At 37.7% G+C, this 27,720-nt stretch overlaps 1 protein-coding gene across 2 annotated transcripts in view; it reads right to left on the reverse strand.

The window, feature by feature from the left end:
• Positions 1 to 5,332: 5,332 nt before the first annotated feature.
• The window catches only part of COMMD1 (copper metabolism domain containing 1), a 150,862-nt gene continuing 128,474 nt past the window's right edge, over positions 5,333 to 27,720 (reverse strand). For both annotated transcript variants that reach the window (XM_060168761.1, XM_060168762.1), the window contains one exon: positions 5,333 to 5,557. In XM_060168761.1, coding sequence (XP_060024744.1) covers positions 5,450 to 5,557 — 108 coding nt within the window. In that variant the 3' untranslated portion in view covers positions 5,333 to 5,449. The remainder of the gene's footprint in view (positions 5,558 to 27,720) is intronic.

Here is a 27,720-nt window from a genome sequence, read left to right on the forward strand (position 1 = left end):
AATTCAACTAAGAGCACCCTGAGTATACGGATTCATTAGGTTTCTGCTGTAAATAATAATCCTCTCCAAATCCACTACAAATTGTTGTTATTTTCTTGGTTGCCCCTGGCTCCATAAACCTTAGGGGATTGGTAGAGGTGGTGGCAGATTGCTTTCTGGGAATTCATGAAACTCCTGACACTGAATGAAAAATTCAGTGAATATGTGCATGTCTTTTTTCTGGGAAAGAGAAACCATAGCTTTCATTGGATTCTTTAAGACATAAAGTATCATCCAAAAGTTAAGGACCACTAAAATGATGCTTTGAAGGTATACTTGAACATATAACTATATCAACATATATATGGATATAGATATAGTATATGTGTGTGTATGTATGTATGTATATACCCCCTTACTTTGATGTGCCTAGAAAGTGTCTGGAAGGAAACACACCTTCCAGACTGTTAACAGCAACTACTTCAGGGGAGAGAGACTTTTTTTGAAAGCAAAAGGCAAGGAAGACTGATTCTATACAATTCTATACTGATTTAAAAATTAAATAATCTTTAATAATTTTTAATGAGCACGTGTTACTTTTTTTTTTTTTTTTTGGCTGCACCATGTGGCTTATGGGATCTTAGTTTCCTGACCAGGGATTGAACCTGTGCCCCTTGCAGTGAAAGCATGGAGTCCTAACCACTGGACAGCCAGGGAATTCCCAACATGTGTTACTTTTATAATTAAAATGTAAAAAAAAAAAAATCTGACTTCTCTTCTACTGCACTGTGGGTAGACCATGTTGAGAAAACCGTAACAGTGAGGAAGTGGCTGCTACAGAATTCACTATAGACATTATTATAATGAATTAATGAACAAGAGTTATGTTGTATTTAGTAAGCTTGGGTCATGGTTGTCCAGCAAGGATAAGGATAATCTGCTGCCTGTCTGGGTACTGTGGACAGCCAGGAAGCCCCATGTGGCAGCAGACTCATCTTGCACATTGTCCTAGAGATGGGTGGCACTGAGTGAAGCCAAGGTAATAAGAAATAGCATCAGGCTCTACAAAGGACATTAGCAGCCTCAGCACAGAGACAGGTCTAATGTGGATGCAGGTTGCAAGTGACACTGGACCTCACAGCCCTCAAGGTCATATCTCCAAAGAAAAATCATCACTGGAAAAATTATCATCATCTAAACACAATGAGCTAAGACATAGGTATTTTCTACAAGCACATTTTATTCTTTTGGTGAGTCTGGCAGGTAGAACATAGAGATGGAAGACAGTACCTTAAGGTCTCTTCCTGACGATGGCCTTGTACAAGTCCTCTGCCCTGTCTCTCCAGATGTTTCCCCATTTTGACAAGATGATAAAATAGCTTCTACAAAAGCCTCCAAATCGGTCATTTGGAGATCAGTGCCAAATTTTAGCCATGGTTCTAAAAATAGCCAGAATATGAATCATATAAAATTCCCCAATTTATTTTTATTTCTTTAATGTAAAAACAGTATAATAGCAGCATTAAGGATTTTAACTATTTTCATTATTCAGCCTAAATTCCTTTAAGCTAGTAGTTTAATCTCTTATTCCACTGTGCAATCAAACCTATATTTCCCCCCTTCCCATTTCTCCCCCACCTCCATCCTGTAAATCAACAGAACTTGAAACCCTAACACTAGTAAGAAACAGAAAACTAGCCAAGAGCAGGTAAAAGAGAAACAAAAGGCCTACTTACAGTGCTTGGTGAGTAAAAGATGTAAATACCCGTATTTTACTATCTTCTCATGTACAGGCTTAGTATTTTATTCTGATAATATATGTACTAAACTTGTGAATTATGTTGGTTGGCACCATTTATCTGACAGGAAACAGGCCGAGGCAGGTTCCTTTTGCAACATAAGCTAGTGAGCACGGCATGTAGTTGTGACGTGGTAAGAGACGTTTATGGCCGTCCCCAGATAAGGGAGAACTGACTGCACTTAGATAAAAATTGCTATTTCTCAAATTTTGAGGTAAAAAACTGTACACTTTGCAATTAGAGTTAAATGCAAACTAATTATGTTCTATTTACGTTTTCCCTTCTGCTGGCTAAATCACCATCTAAAATATTTGAAAACCTTGGCTGGGAAGTTGGACAGTTAAGAATTATAAGGTGGCGACTGTCTCACAAAGGCCCATCTTTTCCAGCATCCTGTTCTTTTAGAAAAGTATCAAACCATTTCTGATCTGACTCCAGAAGGCCTCCTTCTATATCCTTGTCCCTTCACTGGTCTAGATATTTATTGTGTACTTCAGAAAACAATATTTTCTAACATCTGTTTAACATTTATTTTCCTTTAATTTCTATTATATTCTGTTTTCCAAATTTTCACTCAGGTCTAAAAAAAGAACTTCAATAATTACTAGCTTGACACAATGTCAGCTATTTAAGATTTCAGATACTCAATGTGATCGTTTGCTTTTCACCACCTGCTTGCACTTGGGAAAGACTAAGTTAAACTAAACTTTAAAATGCTGCAATTCCTTTTGAATCATCGTTAAAGCAAGACTGGGGGAAGAGAGGTTATATAAAGGAAAGAGGAGGCTATAATAGTCGAATTTAAGCCTCCACTGATGAAGCTGATAGGAACCAGAGCTTCCAAGAAAAGGCAGTCCTGAGAATAAGGCCAAATCCTTTGCTCCCTATCAACATGAAACTGCTGAAGTCTGGAGATTCTTTCTGACTTTATTTTGAAAGCAATGTTTGGCTTGTCTGTACTGTTTCTAAACAGACTAAAATTACAGTGCTTATGGTTTAAGCAGGGACAATTTCTACAAGGCCCAATTCAGGCTGAGGATTATTTTTATTTTGCTCCACATTTCCTGAACTCAAAATAAAGTGGTTTTAACCTAGGGTTATAGAGGTAGGAAACCTAGTGGGGTCTGCTGGGACCCTTATGCCAGTTTTCTCCTTTCCTGGTCCTTTCTCCATGCTTGCCCCATCCCCAGGAAGGTGTCCTAGTATAAGTAAGTGCCCTTTGCAAAAATTTACAAAAACAGGTCAGTACCAGAAAATACAAAAAGCAGATAATATCCAATAGGCAAGAAAGGGAATGATTTAGTCGCATACTTTCTTAGAGGTAATACAAACTGATATTAACCTTTTTGGAGAGCAATTTGTAATGTTTATCAAAGTCTTAAAAACTGTGTGCTCTGTACATCAACTATACCTCAATAATAATAATAATAAAAAAACCCAAAAAACCCATGTGCTCCACTTCCAGGAATTTATTCAGGGAAAGTCAACTCTTCTTCTAGTCCTAGTCTTCTTTTTGTTATCTCTGTATATTAGGTTGATGGGTCATTTAACTCTTCTTAGTGAGTACTATATTTTCACAATAGACTATAATAAACATAATACTCCCTTGGCAATCAGAAAGTAAAAAATCACCAGTAAACATAAAACACATGCAAACACACCCTGTCTGAAACCACCTGCATTCAAAAGTGTTTAGTGTTAAATATGGGGCCCACCTTCAGCAACCAGTTTCTTTTATTATTATTATCATTATTCTGAAAAATTCAGTATGCATTCACAGTTTTACCAATGACCTAGGGTTTGGGGATATAATAAAAAAGCCCATGTCCACTTTTGTGGCTATTACTTTCACAGAATGACCTAAATAGAGCTTCAAACCACAACAATGATGCCCTCTCCCTGTGGGCCCATGGACTGTTCCTTCAGGCCTCCATAGACTTTCATTGGAAATGTGACTCAATACTAACATGGTAGCTACAGTTCTTCCTTTCAGTGACATCTGGAATCCCATTATCTGATGAGATATTCTTTTCCTCCATTTTACAGCAGGAGACATTATCTAAATTCTCCTGGATCACGTGACAGTAGCCCTGAGAACAGAAAGCAAGTTTTAATAGTTCTTTCGCCAAACCACGCGCCTTTTCTGAATCTATTTACCATACTGTTTCAAGATGTTTTCTGAAGGGTCCACAGGGGCTACATTTAAAACTTTCTGGTTATTGTCTGCTAACTGCTGGGATGGTTTTAATCAGGGAGGAAGCCAAATTTTCTGCTTGGGTTTTGGAAAAGCTCCTAAAATGTCTTTAAACTGATTTAGGAGAAAATGCTTAACAGAAGAGGAATTATTACTGCCCTGGAATAAACTCATTAGAACTGACATATGCTGTAACCACAGACCAAGAGCACTACATTTTTGGGACACATTACATCCCAAAGGCAACTGAAGTTTCTAAATGTTATCAGTGTCAGATGACAAAACCTGTTCAACAAGGACCATAGCCTCAATGTACTAGTTGACAGTTCCTCCTCTTAGAATATTCTTGGTGTTTGGTATAACTTCTCTACCAGGACCTAGTTTGTTTGTTTATTTATTTATTGGGTACGTTGGGTGTTCGTTGCTGCACGCGGGCTTTCTCTAGTTGCGGCAAGCGGGGACTATTCTTTGTTGCAGTGCACAGGCTTCTCATGGCAGTGGCTTCTCTTTGTTGCAGAGCAAGGGCTCTAGGGGCGCGGGCTTGAGTAGCTGTGGCTCACAGGCTCAGTAGTTGTGGCTCGCGGGCTCCAGAGCGCAGGCTCAGTAGTTGTGGCACACGGGCTTAGTTGCTCCACGGCATGTGGGATCTTCCCGGACCAGGGCTTGAACCCATGTCCCCCGCGTTGGCAGGCAGATCCTTAACCACCACGCCACCAGGGAATTCCCAGGACCTAGTTTTTATGCTAGTTTTCTTGAAGAAATTGTCTTGAAAAAGTTTTATTTGATGACTTAGGTAAAATTTTCTGAGGTAAAGACCTCACATCACTTCAAGAGACATTTTCCCTTCCCACAATCCTGACTTGAGATAAGTGAAGGGAGACCCTTTATGATAAGGCCAATTTAGTTCTAGGTTCCAGAAAAGCCCAAGTTTCTCAGTAGCTCAGATCAAACCAGACCCCCCAAGATTTAAGCAGAACTAATACAAATGCCTCAATCAGTTCCAGAAGCATCTCATGTCTTACTAAGGTCAGTAAACCTCTTCTAGGTTAGGCAGGCTCCTCTAGGCCTCAGCTCAGGCCATATTTGGTCAGCCTTGACCAAATTTATACATGATTTATCATGTATAAATTCCTATAAGCCTACCCAGGAATAAGCCACCATAGCAAGGGTTTCTAAAGCTGATCCCACCCCAGTCCTACTGAATCCAAGTCTCTGTGGATAAGGTCCTTAAGGCCTTTTTTTAAAAAAAATGCTTTTCTGAGTGCCTCTGTATGCTGAAGTATAAGAACGTCTGCAGTAGATCAACTATAAGAGTAAATGAAAGGAAGAGAGAAAGAAATCGCAGTAAGCTGAGGCAGGCAAGATTTGAACTTGAGGATTTAATACTATTGGGGGAATAAGATTTTTTTTTTTTTTAAAAAAGCAGGTCCCTGGGGAGGGATCATGAACACCTTTGCTTCAACAGCTCCATCTTCAGCTAGGCTGGCTGCATCAGTGTGCTGATACTTTCTTCTACCTCTGAGAGCTTCTTCAGGACTTCGGTGACCTTGACCTCATCAAACTCCAAACACAGAAATTCAGATTCCTGGAAGATATAAAAGGATATTTTAGACAAGACCCTCAAGATAGCCAAGGCTCTGGATCTGGTGTGACCTAGCTCCAAAGCCCAGGGCCCCTACCCAGCAAGCCTGACTCAGGCCTCAATACCTAAATGATATTTTATCCACACAACACCCTAAATGAAACTACTTCTATGAGGTGTTTCATAAATGCTAAAGAGGTATACAAATGTCTGGTGTTCTCTTTAAGAGGCACATGAGAAGCTCTTCTTGTCTGTCATCACATTTAATCCCATAACAATTTTTAAGGTAAGTACTTAAGTATTGCTGTTTTATAGATGATGACTCTAAGACACAGGGAGGTTAACCTGTATCACAAAATCAGAAAAAGACAGAGTCAGATTGTGAACTCCCAGCTCTGGCTGACTCCAAAGTCCATGCTGTCTCCATAGCACCCTGTAATAAAAACAATGGAAGGAGGATTTAGATTGGCTCTGTGTTTGCCTCGGAATTGGGCTACCTTGGATTTAGTGGTTATACTAGAAATTGTGACAAGCTGTGAACAAGTTGCTTGGGAAACATCAACCAGATAATTGAAAGATAACCAGATCTTGAAACAGCCTTAAACATTTCTGAGGCCTTTCCACTTGCTACAAGCCAACTCTCCCAAGATTTCCCTCAAAAACATTCCTCTCAATAACTGTTAGGATCAATCAACCCCAAATTAGGTAGAAATCAAAGGAAAAGGCCTTTAAAGTGTGGTGACAGAAATTTCATGTAACACTGGACAAATGCTAGGTCCACACTGTCTTGAGAGACAAGGGAAAAGTATAGGTTTTTTTGTTTTTTGTTTTTTTTTTTTGTTTTTGTTTTGCGGTACGCAGGCCTCTCACTGTTGTGGCCTCTCTCGTTGCGGAGCACAGGCTCCGGGTGCACAGGCTCAGCGGCCATGGCTCACGGGCCCAGCCGCTCCACGGCATGTGGGATCTTCCCGGACCGGGGCACGAACCAATGTCCCCTGCATCGGCAGGCGGACTCTCAACCACTGCGCCACCAGGGAAGCCCAAAAGTATAGGATTTTAAGAGTGACCATATTCAAGATCCCAAAGAACAATAACCATGTAATTTTAGAGCAGTATGAATTCTTAGAGACCATATAACCCAACTTACCTTGTTTTTCAGGTTATGAAATTGAGGCCCCAGGCATGTTAAATGACATGCCTATTATCCCTGTTTGTTGATGGCACAGTCACCAGATCAATGTTCTTTTCTCTATATTTTCCTTTCTAAATACATGGCATTCCCCACCCCCATTCAAAGTGGCAGGCAAAGGAAGACCAATAAGCATCTTCAGAGGGAGGGAGTCACTCTGTCATCAGCTAGAAGAACCTTCAGGATCTGACTTTGTAAAAGTACCTTTGCTGTTGGTGAGCTGCTGTGCTGTGTCTATACTGATGGCACTGAACATCACCCAGGAGAAACAAGTACAGAGGGGGAAGAAGGGGCCTCTCAGATGAGAGTCTTTCAAAGGGAGGAAAAGCAGCTTTCCCTGGCTACAAGGAACTTTTTCCTCAAACATGTATTTAAATAGGAAAGGGGTATAGTCTCATATGTGAGCTTAGAAACTGCCAGGTTTTCATTTAGTCGAAAGCAAAAACCAATTAAAAAAAAGAAAGATGCTCCTGTGTTTGAGCTACAGGCAGGGTTATCTCCTTTTGGAAATAAGAGCAAATGTATGGCAAATTAGGTACTTCACTTGGCTAAATTAAGAACAGGTCTCAGATTTGAAAGCCTCTTATTCTTCATTCAGTTTTATTGAGCTCTTTAGCCCAACTTTAAAACATTTAAAAATATTTGGCCTTTGGAACAATGGTCTAGAAACTAATAATTACCAGAGTCTAACATATACATTTAAGAAACTGGCAGAAAAGATGAGGTAATCCATGTTTCACCTCAGTGAGATACAGTCAGTTACAATAATAAATCACCTCGATTTCCATTTATATGGGAAGAGCCTATCAAGGACGATGTGCATAGAGATAGGAAAACCTGAGCAAAGTTTATTAATAAATAGCCAGGGTCTTTTTTGACTGAAGGTCATTAATTGGTTATAAGTTTCAGTATTCAAATTATCTTTGATTGGACCTCTAAGTATTAATGAAGCTTGGTTTACTTTTAAGGGGAATCAAATACTAGAGAGAAAAAACAGGCTAAACAGAGTCCAAAGTTAAACAAATATTTTCCACACACTCCCAACCTTCAACTCTCTCCCCTGGAAACAATGCACACTAACAGTCTTAGAAAGACACATGTAACCATACATTACTCTTGAAGAAACAGTTTACCTGAAACTATATTATCAAGGCCTAGCTTCATCTAGTTATGTCATCAAAATATTTTATCAGGGGCTTCCCTGGTGGCGCAGTGGTTGAGAGTCCGCCTGCCGACGTAGGGGACACGGGTTCGTGCCCCGGTCCGGGAAGATCCCACATGCCGCGGAGCGGCTGGTCCCGTGAGCCATGGCCGCTGAGCCTGCGCGTCCGGAGCCTGTGCTCCGCAACGGGAGAGGCCACAGCAGTGAGAGGCCCGTGTACCGCCAAAAAAAAAAAAAAAAAATATATATATATATATATATATATATTTTTTTTATCAGGAATTCAGGGGCCTTTAAACTGGGGCTTAACAGGTGGAGCTTTGTTCAAATTTTGCATTTGGCTGGGGTGCCCTACAGAAAATACATCTAAAACACTTGAAAATATCTTTAGAAATGCAGGTGATGCTTTTCAAGCCAGACGCAGAAAGTACAAGAGCAATCTGAAACACTTGATTTTTTTCTCAAAGTCACCCATCTTGATCTGGTCATACTGAGCGATGATAAGACTAAATTCCTGTACTTAAATATCTGAGTCAAGAGTTAGAACCTGCTTCTTAGCAGAGTTCAGATACATCATGGGATAGAGCCAGAAAATGGTTATCAGGTGAAAAAGCAGGTGCATCATTATTAAGAATATGTACTTTGTGATCACAGTGAGTATGGCAGTGTACTAAATTCAAGGGTTTAAGTAACTATTCCAAATTAGAAAAGAAAGCAAAGGTAAAATATTCAAATATTCTTTCCAAGTACAAAAGCTAAACATTCATAAAATCCTAAGAAGAGACCTTTGAGAGGCCACCCTCTCCAAACTAACAACAAAAAAAAAACTAGCTAGCTTTTTTTTTTTTTTTTTCCTAGCTAGCTTTTAATGACTTCTAGGGAAGGACATCTTACATGTTCCTAAGGAACTCCTTTCCCAGGTAACCACTCTGACATTCTTCAGGAAACTCTTACTTGTCAAACCTAAATCTTTAATGGTTTAGCTTAAACTTGTTTCCCAACAGGGTCAGAGAGTATAATTGATTATTATTTTATATAAAATTTGAAGGCTGTTATTAAGCAAATGTTTGGTTTCTCCATCTACATACTATTAAATAACCTCTCTGTGTGTACTGTCCATTTAAATGACTTCCTTATCTAGGTCCAGAAGCATACCCTGACCAATTCTTTGGCAAAACAATACTACAGTGACAAAATGCTAAAGATAGAAAATAAAAAGGACTATGACTTAATAAATACCTAAATAGAACCATTTAGAATAAACTGAACATAAGAAAAAATAGAAATCTTATAGCCTATCTTCTGTATTATTTCCCATGCAGTTTCCATAAAGCTTTATCCCCAAATTATTGGTCATATTTAGATTAGAATACAACTTTGGCAAATTCTAACATGTTGTGGCCTCTTAAAAATTCTAAAGTTGGGGGATGGAGGATGAGAGTGCCAAAGGATGCCTTAGGATCCTGCTAACCAATACTGATTCAGAAGGCCACATACAGGTGACCAGCTTTCATAAGGCTATTCCAATTCTTCTTTTGGCTTCATTTATTGACACAAAGGGACTCTTGGCTGAGCACAAACTTTTAGCCATGAAGCCTATCCTTCTGTTTGGGCTGTCCTTTCCTAAACTTAAATTAACCCTCTGAGCTGCAGCTCTGCCACTCTGTGTCTTCTGGAGAGAGAAAGAGAATGTATGGCAAAGGTCAAAATTGGCAATAGTGTCCTGAAGATCAATTACATAATAAATAAGATACCCAAAGGCTTTGAACATTGCCCACAAGAAAAGTTTAAAACAGCTTCATGAGTAAATCTGTGTTCGCCACTCAATCCCATACTTACTGCAGCTTTCTCAGAATTATACCAATACTGCTCCTAACTCTTTCAGGAGACCTCAAAATAGCTTCTCTTGGCAAAGAATCCTCCAAGTTACTTCATAAGGGACCACTTATCCAAAATTAAAATGTTATAGTTCCCTGAAAACTGTGCTGATTATTCTCTACTTGTCTTTTCATAGCCATTCTCCACCTTTCTCTGCCTTGTTCCAGGTCCTATAAGATTGTCATTCCTTTGTTCTCTGGCTTACAGTTGGGTTCTGACAAGAGAAGACAGAGGTCAGGACATTTATTCTCTTACCCCCAACTCCTTCTCCTCTGCCATTTCCAGTATTTTCTATGTAAGGGTATCATTTCTTTATTTCCTACTTTACTTCTGGCCTCAATCACTATTTCAGTATAAACAGGAGTTTCTTCAGACTGTGAAAGTACATAATCACCAAATACAAACTCCAAAGATGAGCACAGCAAGAATTTTTATCATGACTAAGTTGGCAGAAAGGCTGCCCTCTAAGTGATAAATATGATAGTATGAACCAGAACCAGTATTTAATTTTTTCTATCATTTGATATTAAAATTATAACAGCATTTTGATATTAAAAAAGAAGAAAAAGAATAATAGTAACAACAACCGTGTGAGATGACATTTCATGAAGAATTTGCATCAAGGGTCTTGATACCAGACACATGGCCTCATCTCTACAACCTGTTCTTATACCCTATATCTAAAGCAATGGATAGCTTATGCTGTAGCTTAAAACAATACTTTCCAAAAGAAAACTTGTGATTTATAATGTTTTTTAATCTTTCAATGAACATTTTTAGCAATACATAATTACAACCAATGGTCCTTACTCAGGCCATTTTTAATCCTGAGGAAATCCTCATTTCAAATATAATAGCTGACAAGTCCTACATCTACTGTGTAAAAAGCATGATAAAGCAATTTTCCAAAAGGGAAAAAAAAATTATACTGTAAATCACGAAGCAAATTATGCTACTGAAGATCAGAAAATACTAAAATCAGACTCTTTTGGAAGCTACGACTGAAACTTAATGACCAAGCAACTAAATTAAAATGATTCACCCCAAAACTCAACAGATGTCCATAATGTGCTAAGACCATATGTGGGACTAAGACATGGTACTTTCAGAGCTGGAGCAGCTTCTAGAGGAAGTATTTATCCATATTCCTGCAATCTCCTAGAAGAAGAGAGAGTATTACCAGTGTAGTATAAAAGCATTAACCATCACTGGATAACAATTACTGAGTTTTCTGGTGATGTCATTCAGGCATTTCAAAACACTTTTGTGAGGACAACCTGACAATAGGAGTTTAAAGTGCTTAAAAAAATTAAAAAGTCCCGACTCTCACAAATTCTTATTACATTAAAAGATAAACTTTATGAGAAAACATGAATTTTTAATCAGCTAACTAGAAACTCAAGGGAGAAAACAGACATTAGGTATCAGGGAGTTTCAGATCTACCACAGATATAAGTTACTGCTAAACAAATCTGAGGCACCGAACTTCAACTTTCCAAGTGGCGCACACAGGTTTTATATAAAGTGGCAAAAATTTTAAATAAAATAACATCAGATCTTCATTATTCAGAAACCTATTATCTGGGTCTCTGCTGCTTGACTTCCTCCTCCTTTTTGGTCCATCTTTTAAGTATTTCTACAAGATGGGAAAAGGAAGTGAAATTTAAACTGGTTAGTATGACTAAATCACAGCAGCTCTGCAAAAAGTTTTATAGAAAAGGAAATTAGAGGAACTTTAACTGTGACTTCACATAACTACTTTTGAAAATCATACCCATATGGTAGCAATTTAAGCCAGAAAGTTCTTCTTATCCCAAATATTTCCCTTCCTTTAGTAACCAGGACTACTGTTCTCAGCCTAGATAATGTCTTTAAAACAGAAATACTCCCAGGAGAGGTAATACAAAAAAGTCATTAACAGCTTTCTACAACTTAAATCAAGAGATTTATTTTCCTCCAGAAAGGATGAACCCAAGTAGCCTGCCCTAAATCATAGGGTACCTACTATTAAGAGGGACTGGGGGAAATGGGATGAATAGGTAGGGCATAAAACATAAAAGTAGGAAAATACCAAAGGCAAATCCTTCTCCTTATCACATAACCCATATCAGATGCACAGATCCATAGATGAAGTATCTTAAGCTAGTCAGATCCCAGATCCATACTCTCCGTGCCTTTCTAATCACCTGATCACCCGGGTCACTAGGCACCAGGAAAACCTAGTGAACCTTATAAAGGGGCATTAGCAAGACAATCTCAATGAAATCCAAAGGCTGAATTTACACACACACAAACACACACACATCCTTCTGCTGGGGTGCTTTCATTTTCATCTGCAGGCTCAGGGCCTGTGACCCAACAAGGCAATGAGATCCCAAGAACACTGTCCACTCAAAGTTGTTTGAATTTCTAAGAAGAGAGAAAGTGGGAATAGGCCAAGAACAGGACCCTGAGATTCTTTTGGTTGAATATTTCTTAGCTGGAAAAAATCTAGAGCTATGACCTAGAAGAAAACTGGACATGCCTGTCCTGCCAATGTGTGGTCAAAAGGAAAATGTATTTTGGCCCAGGCAACCTGACTTGTTTCTGAAAGGGAGAAAATAGTTTTGACCTTGCAAGAATGAGTGGTTCTTTCATTGGCCAAATTCTGTACTGCTAAACCAAGACTATCACTATTCTTCTTCCTCCAAAGATTTCAAAGCAGGCTGACACATATCTGCTCCTCTTCAGTGTATAGTGAAAGGTAAAGGTACCACATCAATCTTCATTTTACCACTCAAACCAAAAGAAACCCAGAGACTAGCCCCACTTACATGAAGCCCAGAATTCCCAGCTCTTTGATTCAATCCATTGCCCACTAACACCTACATCTGACCCTCAATATGGACACTTTCAAACCTGATTAGTGTAGATTTAACAGAGTAGAATGGGAACTAATTAGAAATACCCGATTTTGTACTGATTTATATAAGCATCAAGACTTACACATTTAGTATTTTAGAAATACCCAAAAAGGAAAATAAAATGGAGCCAAGTTATATAAACACTAAAAGCTCAATACAATTAGATCATTGGCTGATTTCTACAAAATATTGTGCTCTACTTCATTTTACAACTTTTCATTTTCAGCTGGATTTAATATTCAGCTGTTAAGATTTTCTCTATTTTGAAAAACTGTGGCTGAAAAATATTTGGGTAAAAAACTAGTTTTAGGTGCTGTGGTTTGATCTTTAGGAAATAATACAGAATTTTGGCTAAGTAGAACTAGTTTCCACGTGACAATGGACAAAGAATCAGAGCAACAACTGCTAGACAGCTGAAAAGGCAAATCACACTGAAGGAAGGAGAAATTTCACTTAAATTTTAGAGAAACCAAATGACAAAACTCTTTAGCACATGAGAAAGAGTGTTGCTAATTTTAGTTTGAAGTTCACATTGGGGCCCTTCATCATTCCTGATGAGGTACATTCCAGAGCAAACTCATTTGCAAACAACTTTGACAAACAAACTAAAATATATTTACATGAAAGGAATAGAGAAGATTAAAAAACAAACAAAAAACCCCACCTTATCCAGAGTAGCTCATTTAAGCAATACCATTAGTTAGGCAGGAACAAAGTATGCAATGGCACTTGCTTTCTAAGGGGTTCTTGATAACCTAGAGATTAAAATGGGGGAAACACCTTAATATGTCCAATAAAAAGACAAGAGTGTGGCAATGAATGACAAAATCCTTGGCAGGGGAAGAAGACAACTAGAGGACGTCTAATTAGAGGCTAATGCCATTGCTCTGCCAATAGCACCATCTATCTATTCCCAGCTTTCTCAATGTGGTTTCTTTTAAGTCATTCATGATAGTACAATTAAGAAGAAATAGGCATAGTTATAAAGCAGCATTTCCCTTGGCCCTTCTTTATGTAAGGAGGGCAAAGGCTGAAATGACTAAGGATAAGAGGACGTTTGAATTCAGAAAACGCTGATTTAGGGAGAAGAAGTTTTGGCTGAATTTTTTTTTTTTTTTTTTTTTGGCAATGTTGTGGAGAATGGGGATTAATTTTGTCGGATTTCCAACTAACTCCAAATACAGTAACACTCTGAGGCACTGGACGTTGGAACCTTCATTTTAACATTTGAATTTGTGGGGGACACAATTCAGTTCATAATAATCCCCAGTGCTTGGAGTGTACTGTGTTATCAGGCATCCCCTAAGTGCGGTTATGATGATGATGATGATGATGATCTCACACGAGTCTAGATTTGCTGTTCATATCGTACAGAAAAGAATTTCTAATAATCCAGAAACAAGAAACACACACACACACACAAGCTATCTGCTGACTGCTCAGATCTGCCAGCCCAGTTTGGCAGAAGCCATATCTGGCCTCATCCTTACTGAACTCGACTTTGAAATGTCATTTAATCAATAGGGGCTGCCAGGAAGGGGGTTGGAAAATGGCACAAAAGAAATCTTTCCTAATCCTCACTCCTAGATCCTATTAAGTACCTTGCTTGCCACGCTGTATCCCAAAGTCCAGCTCTGAAGACTGACTCAGAATCTGGCGTAACATTCTGTAAGAGAATATGGGGATGAGGGAAGAAGAAAGGATTTGTGGTCATTGCATGAAGTTAGTCACTAGCCTCTCTAGCTTAAATAGCTTACTGAAAACTTCTGGAGGTGGCAGAAAGAGAGGAGATTGCATCTTTATTGTCTAGGGTTGAATTCTGGCATCACATAGGTTGCTGGGGCCTTTGTTCATACACAATAATCATCCGTCATATTAACATGGTGTTTTACAGTTTAGAAAGCCCTTTCACATGCATGACCTACCTCATCTGATCCTTAGAACGACCCTGTAACTAAGTAGAGACCAAGCCAAAGGTAAGGTACTTCGAACAACTGTAGAAGTGACAGACTTTGTCCATCTGACCCAAAATCACATCTTTTTAGCTATATTCAGCAGGAAGACTTCTTCAGATAATGCAATGGATATTATGGGTTTTGATATACTTCTGATCCAATTTATGGAGGAAAAGAAAGTAAGGCCTCATTTGCTTAATATTGCCCACAGTTCTAGAAACTAGGATTAAAAGTTCAGCCCTTTGCAAAAGACAGAACAGGTAGTCAGGTCCTAACTGGCGAAGAAAGAGAATTTCTTACTTTGTCACCATTCATTCAGCAGGCTTTGGAAGTAGTGGAGGGAATAGAAGAGATTGAGGGGGATACAAGGATCATCTCTGAACCCTGGGGGAAAATGAAACACCTAAAAAATGAAATGTCTCAATTAAAAAGAAGTCAGCCTGGAAGGCAGGAGTAGGAGAGATTATGGGAAAAGTGTGATAAATCTGAAGACATTAGCAAATGTAAGCGGATACTGATATTACACTAATGATAATAATATTAATAGCAATGATAACTAACAATGGCTAACATTTATCAAAGATATAAAAATGCCAGGCATAACACTAAGTGCTTTACATGTATTATTTCACATTGGTGAGGAGAACTTTATCCCATTTTACAGATAAGGAAAGATGAGCAACTTGTTTAAGGCCACACAGGTAATAAGTGGCAGAGCCAGTTTTAAACCCAGGTCTGTCTGGCTTCAGAGTCCAAGCACTTAACCATTTCACAATCCTGACTCACATTCATATATAATAACATAAACACCATTATTTATAGTCACTAAGTACCCACATGTGAAAGTTAGTCTATGATCTATGATTAAGTTAACTTTAACAGACTCAAAGGAAAGCTGAGTGTTGATAGTACGATAACCCAAAGTTACTATGCAGAGACATATTATAAAGAGACTGAGTTCTTATTCTGAAGCAAGATGGCCTTTTAGTCCCTCTCTCTTTCTGTGTGTGTGTGGCAGCAGGGGGAGGGAGGGAGGATTCAACAGTATATATAGTTACTTGTCCCGATCACCAGAAGTGGGAGGTGACATTTGCTTTTGTTGTTCTATTGACTAACGTGTGGACCTCCTTGACTGAGACTCCTTCTCCCAGATCACAGCCAGTAGAACCAAAATACCTGCTTAACCCTGGAGTTCTTTCCATCTATAATCAGAAGGAATTCCCAGTTCTGCCTTGTTATCTAACCCAGGAACACCAAATTATTCATCTTGAAAAAAATCACATCAGCATTTAAAAGCCCTTTCGGAAAACAAAAAGATAAATATGATCATTTTGCAATATATAAAAATAACAAATCATTATGTTGTACATCTGAAACTGATATAATGTTATATGTCATATCTCAATTTTTTTAAAAAGGAAAGCGAATGAAAAAGTATTGGGAAAAAGAGAAAAATATATTAAATTATGAGTTTAAACCTTTAACATCCTTCATATTTTGCCCACATCTGTTCTCTGGCCAAGGCAAGGGTAAACAGGACTGGGTGGGCTGAAGGAAAAGCGTGCCCCTGATAATGCCCGAAACAGCATAGTTCACTCATATGTAATCAAGGCTTGACTAAAAACCACCTAAAACTGAGAGAATGTAGACGGCATATACACTGTTTAAGATAAAAATAAACGAACATAAATAATTAGTAAAAATAGTGTTTACTCTACTTTGTAGTTTATTCTTTTGTTAAAAAGAACATATTTAGCACTCTATCCAAGATTATGTCAGTAAGTCAGAAATATGAACTATCTAAGAGGGGCCAAAGAAATGGGACAAAAATATCAGCGAAAACAATGAACTATTTTGAAGAAAAGAGAGGTATGTCCCCAAAGGAGATATAAGAAAAACATCTTGACAGTATGACTTATGTTTCCCCTTCAAAATAACAGTCTATGTTTACCTCCTCAACTTGGTTTGGCAAGTTCTTTGCCAATGGAGGAAGCATGAATAGAATATGGTCCTCATCTCCTGGCCCCAGTTGTGTTTTGAAGGTTTCTGAAGAATTTTAGCCACATTTATAGAATATAAGGCATTTAAAATTTTTCATTACATCATTTCAAGTATACAAAAAAATGACAAAAATATGACTCTCCTATACTCTTTCCCCAGATTCACCATTTATTCAATTATTTATACTTTGCCACATTTTCTTTGTCATTCCCTCTCTCTCACAACCACGTGAGAGTAAATAGGGAATGTCATGCCCTTTTATCCTAAAAATTTTAGTGTATATTTCCTAAAGACAAGACATTTTCGTATATAGTCACGGTTATATAATATTGATAAACACTACTATCTAACCCAGTCTACATTCAAATTTTATCAAATACCTCAGTAATGTCCTTTATGAAGTTTTTTTTTCCTGCTTCCAAATCAAACCCACAATCACACATTGATTGCATTTAGATGTCATGCATCTTTAGTCTCCTTTAATCTAGAATAGTTTCTCAGTCAACCTGTCTTGTGTTTCTTGATCTTGACATTTTTGAAGAATATGTTAGTTATTTTACAGAATGTTAACTTGGGTTTGTCTGATGTTTCCTCATAATGAGATTCTATATACGTGCAAATGCCTATCTATTCCCTAGTTCCTACCCCCAGTGATTAGTGAACATGGGTTCTGAAGTCATACAAGCTTAAATCCAAACCTAAATTAAAACTTCACTATTTCTAGCTGTGTGGCTGGCTAAGTTTTAAATTCCTAATCTGTAAAATGATGATTTTTAACAGATTTAAGGGATAGTGTTGCTGTGAAGAATTAATGAGATAATGCATCCAAGGCAACTTACCACAGATGGGGTGGGGTAAACTGTATCTTACATTCTCTGATTTTACCACAGTATCTCATACCCCAGCAACATTAAAATAATATTGGTTGATTAAGCAGCATCTCTATTGACTCCAGGTTAGAGCTGCCAAGAATGTGAACTTGTTTAGGGGAGTGCTAATGAATACCATGACTAAAAGCAGGGTCAGGAGCTCAGGTGCAAAGCCTATCCCTTCCTGTCAACTCATTACTGTCAGTTCTAAGAAAAAAGAGAACAGCCAAATCAAGCAATTTTCTTATAGTCAAATTTTAATCTTCAACAATAACACTGAAAAATCTGGAAGCCCACAGTTAACATACCATTCTTACTTCACTTCCGTAATTCCCTTGCCCATAGCAAGAGGACAAGGGAGCTTGTGTGCAGAGCATTTCCAATCTATTGTTTTAGTACAATAATCTCATTCTCCCCACCTTCTCTTAGAAGACACCGATAAAATTATTCTATTTATGTTAAATCACTCTATGTCAGAGATTAAAACAAAACAACAAAAAAAGATTATAGTAGCTGAACCAATTCTTCAAAGTACAGAAATACAAATCCACTTTTGAGATTTGGAATCGAATTTAATTGGTATTTTTCTATGTTACTATCTCAAATATTTCACCATTTTTCTGTTTTTCCCCCTATGTCAATTAGAACTTCAAATGAAAGTCAAATGATCCCTAGGGGGAAGAAAAATAAAATGAAACAAACAAGTAAATTTCTGTGCCCCACATTTCAATCTGTGAGGAGGGGCCTCTAGCAAAGCAAACGGAAAATTAGGTTCTCATTATTGTGCCGAAATGAGGGTTTACATCTGTAGTATGAAAAGATAAAATAAAATTTTATTTTATTTATCTATTTTCTTTTGACGGTACCGCATGGCATGTGGGATCTTAGCTCCCCGACCAGGGATCAAATCCACGGCCCCTGCAGTGGAAGCGTGAAGTCTAACCACTGGACCGCCAGGGAAGTCTCAAAAGAAAATTTTAATGCGAAGTCTTTATTTTCATCAATGAAGAGTAAAAATATATAGTATGAACTTTAAGACAGAACTTCCAGTAATTCTGTCATTTATAGGACAGAGGCCCTAAGTCTGAGTCTGCCTTCAAGAAATACTTAGATTAAAATGAACTGTTTTAGAAATGGGAATTCTCAACCGGAGTTAAGTCTAAACATATGACAATGATGATGCTATACCCTGAAGGTCACTATTAACCTCTGTTCTTTAGGACCTAATGGCTCATAATTGGAAATTTCCAGAAAGTAATATATACTTTTGCAAACATCTTTAAATTTAGGGAGAAAAGTACTTCTCAGCCACTCCACTGCATCACCCATTAAGACCTTACTCAGTATTATGTTTAAAAGTTCAGTATATTTAAAACATTTTGAAAGTTAAGGTTAGAAAGGAATATGTAAATGCATGTAAATTCCACTATTTTATACTGTTTCCCTCTCCCTCTATAGGAAGATCAAGAAATGAGACTTCTCCATCATCATACATGGAATCCAAAGCAATATCATGAAGGGGAAAAAATCATTGGTTTGAGAGTTAAGACAATTCAGATTTAGATATGGCTCCACTATTAAAAGCTGTGTAACATTGGGAAAGTCATCTAATTTTCTTAAGTTTTGGTTTCCAAATCTAGAAAATGGAAAAATAGAATTAATCTTATAGGACTGTTATAAAGATTAAATAAGATAGCACATATGCAAGTACCCAGCACTGTCTTGTGTGAAACAGACTCTCAATAAATGTTAGCCTCTCTTCCTACCCTGTTACACACATCCTGTCCCCTGACACTTCAAAAGGAGTTCTCCTGAACACTTTAACTACAGCTCTGTTTTCTTCAGAACAGGCACTTGGCTCTTAATAGTGACAAACAGTCACGTGAAAGACTCCTGGGACCTAACATTGTCCTGGTGAAACAAAAAAGAGCTCACATTGGGAAACAGCACCAACTGCTTCAGGCTATGACAAGCCCAAAGTACAGTGTTACTTAACATCCTGAGAGCTCTGTGCTCTTTCAACATACTTTTTTTCTCCCTGCAAGGATCAGGCACACTATTTGCCCTCTCTTCCCTTCTTAATAGTAGTCTTTATTAAACAAGACCACCCAATGGATTCAAACATTAGGAATTAGAAAAGGCTAGGCTCAACCATGAAGAAACTGGCGAAGTCTCAGGACTAAACAGTAAGCCCTTCTTAACCTTTCAGAATCTGGATTTTTGTGCTTTCTGTTCTTGGAAACAGCAGACTTGCTGATGCTCTGTTACAAACATGTCTGTGTATTTCCCTCGCCTGCATTATCACAAAACTCTTACCATGTAGAAGACCTCTTGCTGAAGTCCAGAATCTTAGACTCTGCTTGTAATCCAATAAAGCAATGCTTCCCAACCTCTCCCACTTCATGGTATAGACAGACAACACAGGACACTTCAGAACTGAAGGGGCTTGAAAGTATTGATGGCTACAAAGGATCAAATACAAGCAGCATTGAGAGAAAAGGTATACAAAGAAAAACCCATTTGCCATGTGACTCAGAGACTTTTATCACATAAACATAATTGTTTCAACTCCAAGCTGCTCTAGGTCAATGTCCACACTCCTTCACAGGGCTGACCACCCATGTCAGACCTAAAGGAAAAAGTGGATTTCAGAAAAACAACCAACATTTGACTGGGGGCAGCAGGTTCTCAATGTAAAGACATTAAAACACTAAGTCAGTGAATTAGGCATGAGATACTTATTGACTGTCTTATATCTGCTAGGTATAGTTCTAAACACTGAGGATTCAGTGGTAAGCAAGATGGAGTCTCTGCCCTTGAGAAGCTAACATTCTAACAGGAAAAAAAGGCCATAAATTAAAACAATTTAAAAGGCAATTTCACTAGATCATGTAGATCAATATTTTTGATCTATAGTAGACATGTAGATCAAGACTTCTGACATTCAGGAATTCCCTGGGGGTCTAGTGGTTAGGACTCTGTGCTTTCACTAACAAGGGCCTGGGTTCAATCCCTGGTCAGGGAACTAAGATCCTACGAGCCGTGTGGTATGGTCAAAAAAAAGAAAAAGACTTTTGACGTTCTGAGAAAACCGTTAGCCACTTTCCAGGTAGTTTACTCAAGGAGGTAAAGAAGACTGAATAAATTATAAGAGGCTGTCTCAGTAAAATTCATTTCTCACATCACTGTCTCCTTGCTACGGACTTAGCGTCATTGCCCCGTCCTTTGGTAACACATACAAAAGCAGGATGAGATCATTCATAGGAAGATAATGAAGACCCAGACAGTATAAAATTACAGAGCACAAGACCAGAAATCTCAAGATCTAGGATCTACTTCCAATTCTATCACTTAATATTCATGTGAACTTAGGTAATTCAGTTAAACTCCCGGAGCCTGACGTTCTTCATCCATTGTATCCCACTTTGTAGGGGTTTTAGGAAATTTAAATGAGGCAACATAATAAAAGAACTTATTTAAAACATTGGACAAATACCAACTATTATTGCCTAATCAAAATGTTTATAGGAAGGCAGATGAGAAAAGGGACAGTAACTACACTTAAGGCCAAAATGAATCCCTACCTCCGGTATATTAGCTGTTTTGAAAGCTTTGCTTCCATTCTATTGTCCCAAAGGGCTCACCCTTTGGAGCAAATGGATCCTAAAAGTGATGTCAAGTCTTAGACAGCCTTCTTCTTTTTTTTTTTAATAAAAAGTTTATTTATTTTTGCTGTGTTGGGTCTTCGTTTCTGTGCGAGGGCTTTCTCTAGTTGTGGCAAGCGGGGGCCGCTCTTCATCGCGGCCTCTCTTTTTGCGGAGCACACGCTCCAGACACGCAGGCTCAGTAGTTGTGGCTCATGGGCCTAGTTGCTCCGTGGCATATGGGATCCTCCCAGACCAGGGCTCAAACCCATGTTCCCTGCATTAGCAGGCAGATTCTCAACCACTGCGCCACCAGGGAAGCCCCCTCAGACAGCCTTCTTAGTGATTACTCCCTATTCTGAGCTAAGGTCAGAACATTACTTTCTGAAAGGTATTTCATTTCTTGGTAACTTTCCCATGATTAAATATCCTTACTTTCTGAGTTATTTTCGCTGATTATTGTCAATTAGGAGGTAGGAGGTAAATATGAAGTGACCTTCCTAGCTGTTAAGACAGAGACTATCAAAGACCTTGATAATCTCTCCTTTCTTCTTAGAAGACTATCCTTTCATTTTCCTTGGGTATCTCCATAGCCATCATCTTAAATTCAATTGCCTATGGGGCAGAGGGCCAAGTAGAGACCCAAAGCAGGCTGGGGCAATATGGGGAGAGAGTAAGGAGTGGTGGGATTAAAGTGGTGAATACAAGTATCATTTAAAGGGATAATAATTTCTCAGCTCCAACCTCTTATTTGTAGAAAAGTGGGCCCGGTGTTGACCAATCTTTGTTATTTCAAAATTTCTAGAAACTTCATTTTTGCGTGACACCCCTGAAATTTTTATTTGCAAAATGCTCAGTCACCTAGGATAACTATAAATTCACAGTGCATATGCCTTCTGTCAGTGAAAAGAGGAGTCATTTATTTTTAAAGTATTTATTGATGCTGATATATAATTTATATTATTTTGATTTGAGGAAGTAAATATTATGCTGGGCCTTGCAAGCTAGAGATAGGAGAGAGGATATTTAAGGCTAGGCAAACGTTATGTGCAAAGACACTGAGGGAGAAATATGCCTGGCATGTTGTGGGGAGGAAGGAGAATGGATAGACTTGCTTAGCTAAAAAAGAGAATTCCTTTAGAGAAGGAATGGAATGCAGATGGGAAAAAATTGTGAGAGACCTTGAATTCTAGAGTAAAGAGTTAAGATTTTAATAGATAACCTTTAAAAGATAAAGGCCATGATAAGGAGGGGAAATCATTGCATTTTGTATCTTGCCAAGAGTTATATGTTGCTATTCTTCACATCTTTTTCAAATTAGAGGATAAGGCTGAATGCTGACCCATAAAACTTGGAGTTCTGAAAAATTCCCAAACGAATGCCAGTTTAACCAACCACACTATAAGTCAATTCTGTTGGCACTGTGGTGGTCAGGGCTTTCAAAGCAAAACTTAAATGATCTCTAAAGGGCTATTTCTTTCTGATCAATAAAAACATTTAGAATTTAAAACTCAAAGAAAGGGTTACTGGACAGTTTGGCAACATTGTCAGGTTAAGCATCAGACAGACTGCCTGTCGACTGGCAAGAAGCTGGATAGGGAAGGCTGGACTCATAAAATTCTTCCACCAGGGGCAGTAGCCCCTGAATGCACCACTATTCACCTACATTCAAAATGTAGAGACATGCCTCTGGCAGCTCATGTTTCAACCAGAGAGCCATTTCTCTTTTCTTCTGCAACAAATGACTATGGGGCTCTCAGTCTAACTGATATTCTCAGTAAAGTTCCTAGAGACAAATGACCAAAAGAATAGAGCTATGGACTTTCACCATGACCTGTTACACTAAAATACCAAACTAAATGGGCTTTGTTCTTTTAGACAAAACATCTTAGGAAGCAGAGTAAAAAGATCATATATACATAACTAAGGAACTTAAACTTTATCACAAAGGTAATACAGAAACCATTAATGATTTTTGGCCCGATAAATATCATTATCAGGAGATTTTAAGGAACACTAACCTGGTGGTACTATTCAAGAAAGACCAAAGATAGGGAGACTAACTTAGGCAAATGCACAGAGTTGGGAATGAGCATGGTAGGTCTGTAGGACAGTGAGGAGGCCAGGCTGGGCCTTTCAGGGCTTATGAAACCATCAGGAACCGTTATTATTCTCGCTCACATACATGCAAACTCGCACACAGACACATGTGCACCCCCCAACCACCCCCCCAACACCTTAGTTCTAGTCTCTTCTTCCCAGAAAACCAATTCTGCAATATACACATGATCCACATAATTACTAGTCTAATGCAAGCTCTATGTGACCTCTCAGCTACAATGCTCATCACCATCTGGCAGCTTCCCTACATCAATAAGTTGAAAATCCTGAAAAGAATCTATCTCAACCCAAAACCATAGGCTCTGCCTGAGCAGAGCCGGTTACATCAAACCATGTCACAAATACCTGTTTAGACTATGGATGAGCAATCATTGTTCAGGGTTCCCTCTGATCTAATTAACTGGGGATCAGTGGGTAGGGATAAAAAGCTGGCATGGTTTACTACTCACGTAGCAAGGACTATAGGGAAAGGAGTTTCTCTTAGGTCAGTTGGCAGGGTAGCACAGGCAATGATAGACATTTTTTGCTATAGCTTGGGAAGAGCAGGAAATAAGCTACCCTAGGGAGAGCACAGAGAACTTTTAAAGCCAAGTGATGTGATAGTCATTTAAGATTAGCAAACATGTAAGATTAACTGGTACCCGATGGAAATAAATTGTTCATTTGACTAAATATGATGCCTGTGTATACCCTGATTTAAGCAAACTACCATATATGTAAAAAAAACTTAGTTTCACACAAGTGAAAAATGATGGTTCATTTTCTAAAGTTTTTTAAATTAGCATTTAAATATAATGCCCTAATGCTGAAAAATTATTAAAATTTTAAAAATTTGATTTTTATGATTTTCTAAGAACTTATATATTATTTAGCATGAATAACATTCACTTCAAAATTATATCTAAGTTTAATAAGTTCTATTTAGGTTTAATATTTATATATTGCTATGTAATTTGGAACCTAAAATATTCAATACAAACCCTAAACAAAATTAGCATAGGCAAGGAATGTGATAGACAAGCAAGGATTTAAATAGATATTTAAACTCAAAGCAAGCAATTTAGCCCAGACTCTGACAATCATATAGAAATAGATTTTCTGTATTTCTTAGTATTTTGTACAATTCTTAATCTGCTATACTGTATATATTTGCTTTCTTTACATGACTGTTTCCTGAAACTAGAAAACAAACTACGTTTGTTTACAGCTGTATCTCTAGCACCTAGAATTGTGCCTGACACAGAGCAGGCACTTCTAAATTATAAAGAGCAGCTGGTGGGAAGGCTAGAAGAATGGAACAAACTAAGGGAAGTTTTGAATTCTGTCAGCCTTTATTAATGTCCTACAACAGTTTCATAGGAAAGAATACAGGTAGAACACATACTTAAAATTTTTAAATGTTTAGAATAGTTTACTACAGACAATAGAAGAATCCATTTCTATCTACATTGCTGATTTCAGGAAACACATCCAAAGATAGCAACTTTTTCCTGAGTTTTTACCACCTATGAAACAAAATTATTCTTTCTAGTCATTTTTTTAGTTGCAGTAGGAAGATGAATCAATTCATGAAACTGACTTGCTCAATCAATTATAAAATTCCAGTAAAAGTTGAAAGCTAAGACTACTACTACATGCAAAGTTATTAAGGTGTGACTGTGTTCTATATAGTCTCCACTGACAACAAGTCATGATCGTACGAAAGAAATGTATATACACAATGAACTACAATTCAAAATAAAATGTCAAGGATGTAAAAGAAAAAGGTTTAGCCCAGGTATTATGAATGTATATACAAGAGGGATATTAAATCTGACTGGAATAATTAAAGAGATTCATGAAGAAAATGGCATGTGTTTAGGATTTCTACAGGAAGAAACAGGGATATTTCGAAGTAGAAGGAACAGCAAAAGTACAAAAATAGTGCAGAGTTTCTGTATAAAGTTTTAAAGTCTAGTCTGATGGAAGAAGAGTCAGGATGGGATACAGCCATGATGAGATTTCACAGTAAGGCATTAGGACTCAATGCCTAATTCCATTAGGAATGAAAGCCATTCAAGAGCAGTGAAATGGTCAGGCGTATATTTCAGGAAGCAGTGTGAAATACTAGAGAGGCAAAAGATTAGAGATCAGGTGAAGAGGGCGTCATCTCAGGCAGTGCCCATGGGAATAAATGGATAGATGGGTACACAAAAAACTGTAGACATACAGGACTAGGTAACCAAATGGATTGGAGGTAAGGGAGAGAAAAGTAATGAAGATCACTAATACTTCCAGCCTGGTATGTAAGTAGGATGGTGATGCCATTAACTGAAACAGGAAATGAGTGACAGAAATATGTTTAAAGTAAGAATAATACACATTCATATGTAGAAATTTCTTTATTCAAAAGTTAATAATATTAATAATCTCCCCAAATAGGTTTTCAATGCTAGATATACTATCTAGCCCTGGAGAACGTTTAAGAACAAAATGTTATTCACACTGAAAACATTTAGGTGATAAATAATAAATGATAGTGTGTCCATTGTTCTTTGTAATGTCTTAAATAGTTTTGATAAGAGGGACCATCCTTAACTATTTATTAAGCATCCCAGAAATGTTTGGTTGAGTATGAAATGCACTAACCAGACCAGACTAAAATTTTCATTTCAGCCTTTTATTTTTTGACTAGAAAAAATTTCAAACTACATTATAATAATCTTTATACCTCTGAAAAGAACAATTGTGGACTCAGAGTGGTCTAGTAAGACTAAGAAAGTTTTTACAATTCATCCCTACTTTTGCCTTTAGCTCCACGTGGAACAGCTCTCTAACCTTTTAAAGACATCTGTAAATTAGGGTAATAGTAATTGCCTTCCTACTTCAGAGAACATTTGAGAGTTATGAGATAATGTTCTTGTAGTTTTCTGAACTGCACAGATCAAAGGCCTTAATTATCAATGATCAGTGGGATTATTCTGATGTCATTTTTCCTACTTCAGGTTTGCCTAAAGTCTGTGCTTGGATAAGGCTATAAAAATTTTAAAAATACTTTAGATATAAGTTTTCGCTTATCTGATCTATTACAGATTTAGGCCAGTTACAACAATTATAGAGCCTATGCAGAACACTTAAAAGAATACTAGTCAGACAAGACATGCATATAAAAATAATGGCTGCCATCTAAAGAAAAGAAAACCATTTAGAAAACAACTGATAGTGGTATACTTTCAACTAGTTACAAAAAAGATAAAATGAGCCTTTCTGAGGTGTCATAAAACTGAATATTTTAATAATGAATTAGGAGGTCACTGCATAAGCTACCTGCTCTCCTGACTTATGACAATGGAAGCTGTGTTTAGAGCTGATCCTATAAAGAAAAACAAAACAAATCCAGAAACCATTCAAGTTTTAAATTTTGCTTTATTTAGGAGAGAATAAAGAGAGATTTAATTAAATTTTAAAAGTCAGAATTTCAGTAGCCAATCAAACTGAATACTTTGAGGGCAATGTGTCCACTAATGAATGAACAACAGATAAGAATGGCTTCATGAAAACTAAAAACCTCTTTGTCTCCAGTACCTGGGACTATTCTGTCACTCCCTCCTTTTTGGCTGCACCTTTCCCTCCACAACACTCTACACCCTAAAAATCGTCCCTCATTCCTCCCTTTGAGAAAAATTTCTGTTTAAAAACTCACCTATGAACTTGACAAAAATATCCAGTCTAAATCTAATCAAATCTCTAGACTTAATTATCATTTTACAGGAACAAAAAGAACAAGGTAAATGACACATAAGGAAGTATCAACAGTAAGATATCTAGAAAGTGAGACATTCTACAAGAGCACTGGCTTAGGAAGGAAAAGGAAAGGAAAGGGAAGGGAAGGGAAGGGTAGAGAAGGGGAGAGGAGAGGAAATACAGCTTGCTAAGAGACAATTATTCCAACTACTAAAAAGAAATGATAATTATGTGATGTGATAGAGGTGCTAATTAGCGCTACAATGGGAATCATATTATAATATATAAACATAACAAATCAACATGTTATACCTGTAAATTTACATGTTATATGTCAATTATATGTCAATTTTTAAAATTCACTATTTCTTTTATAATATTAACTCTAACAAGTATACCTAACAAAGTTAAAAATTTTTGTAATTTTATTTTATTTTATTTATTTTTTTGCGGTACGCGGGCCTCTCACTGTTGTGGCCTCTCCCGTTGTGGATGCGCAGGCCCAGCGGCCATGGCTCACGGGCCCAGCCGCTCCGCCGCATGTGGGATCTTCCCGGATCGGGGCACGAACCCGTGTCCCCTGCATCGGCAGGCGGATTCTCAACCACTGAGCCACCAGGGAAGCCCCAAAATTTTGTAATTTTATTACAAAATTGGAACAATGGATATTTTTCCCATCTTAAACCAAATTAAATATGTATGGCTAGCTAGTGTTTAAACA

This window comes from Lagenorhynchus albirostris, chromosome 13 (genome assembly GCF_949774975.1).
Source record: "Lagenorhynchus albirostris chromosome 13, mLagAlb1.1, whole genome shotgun sequence".
In the NCBI taxonomy this organism is placed as follows: Eukaryota; Metazoa; Chordata; class Mammalia; order Artiodactyla; family Delphinidae; genus Lagenorhynchus; species Lagenorhynchus albirostris.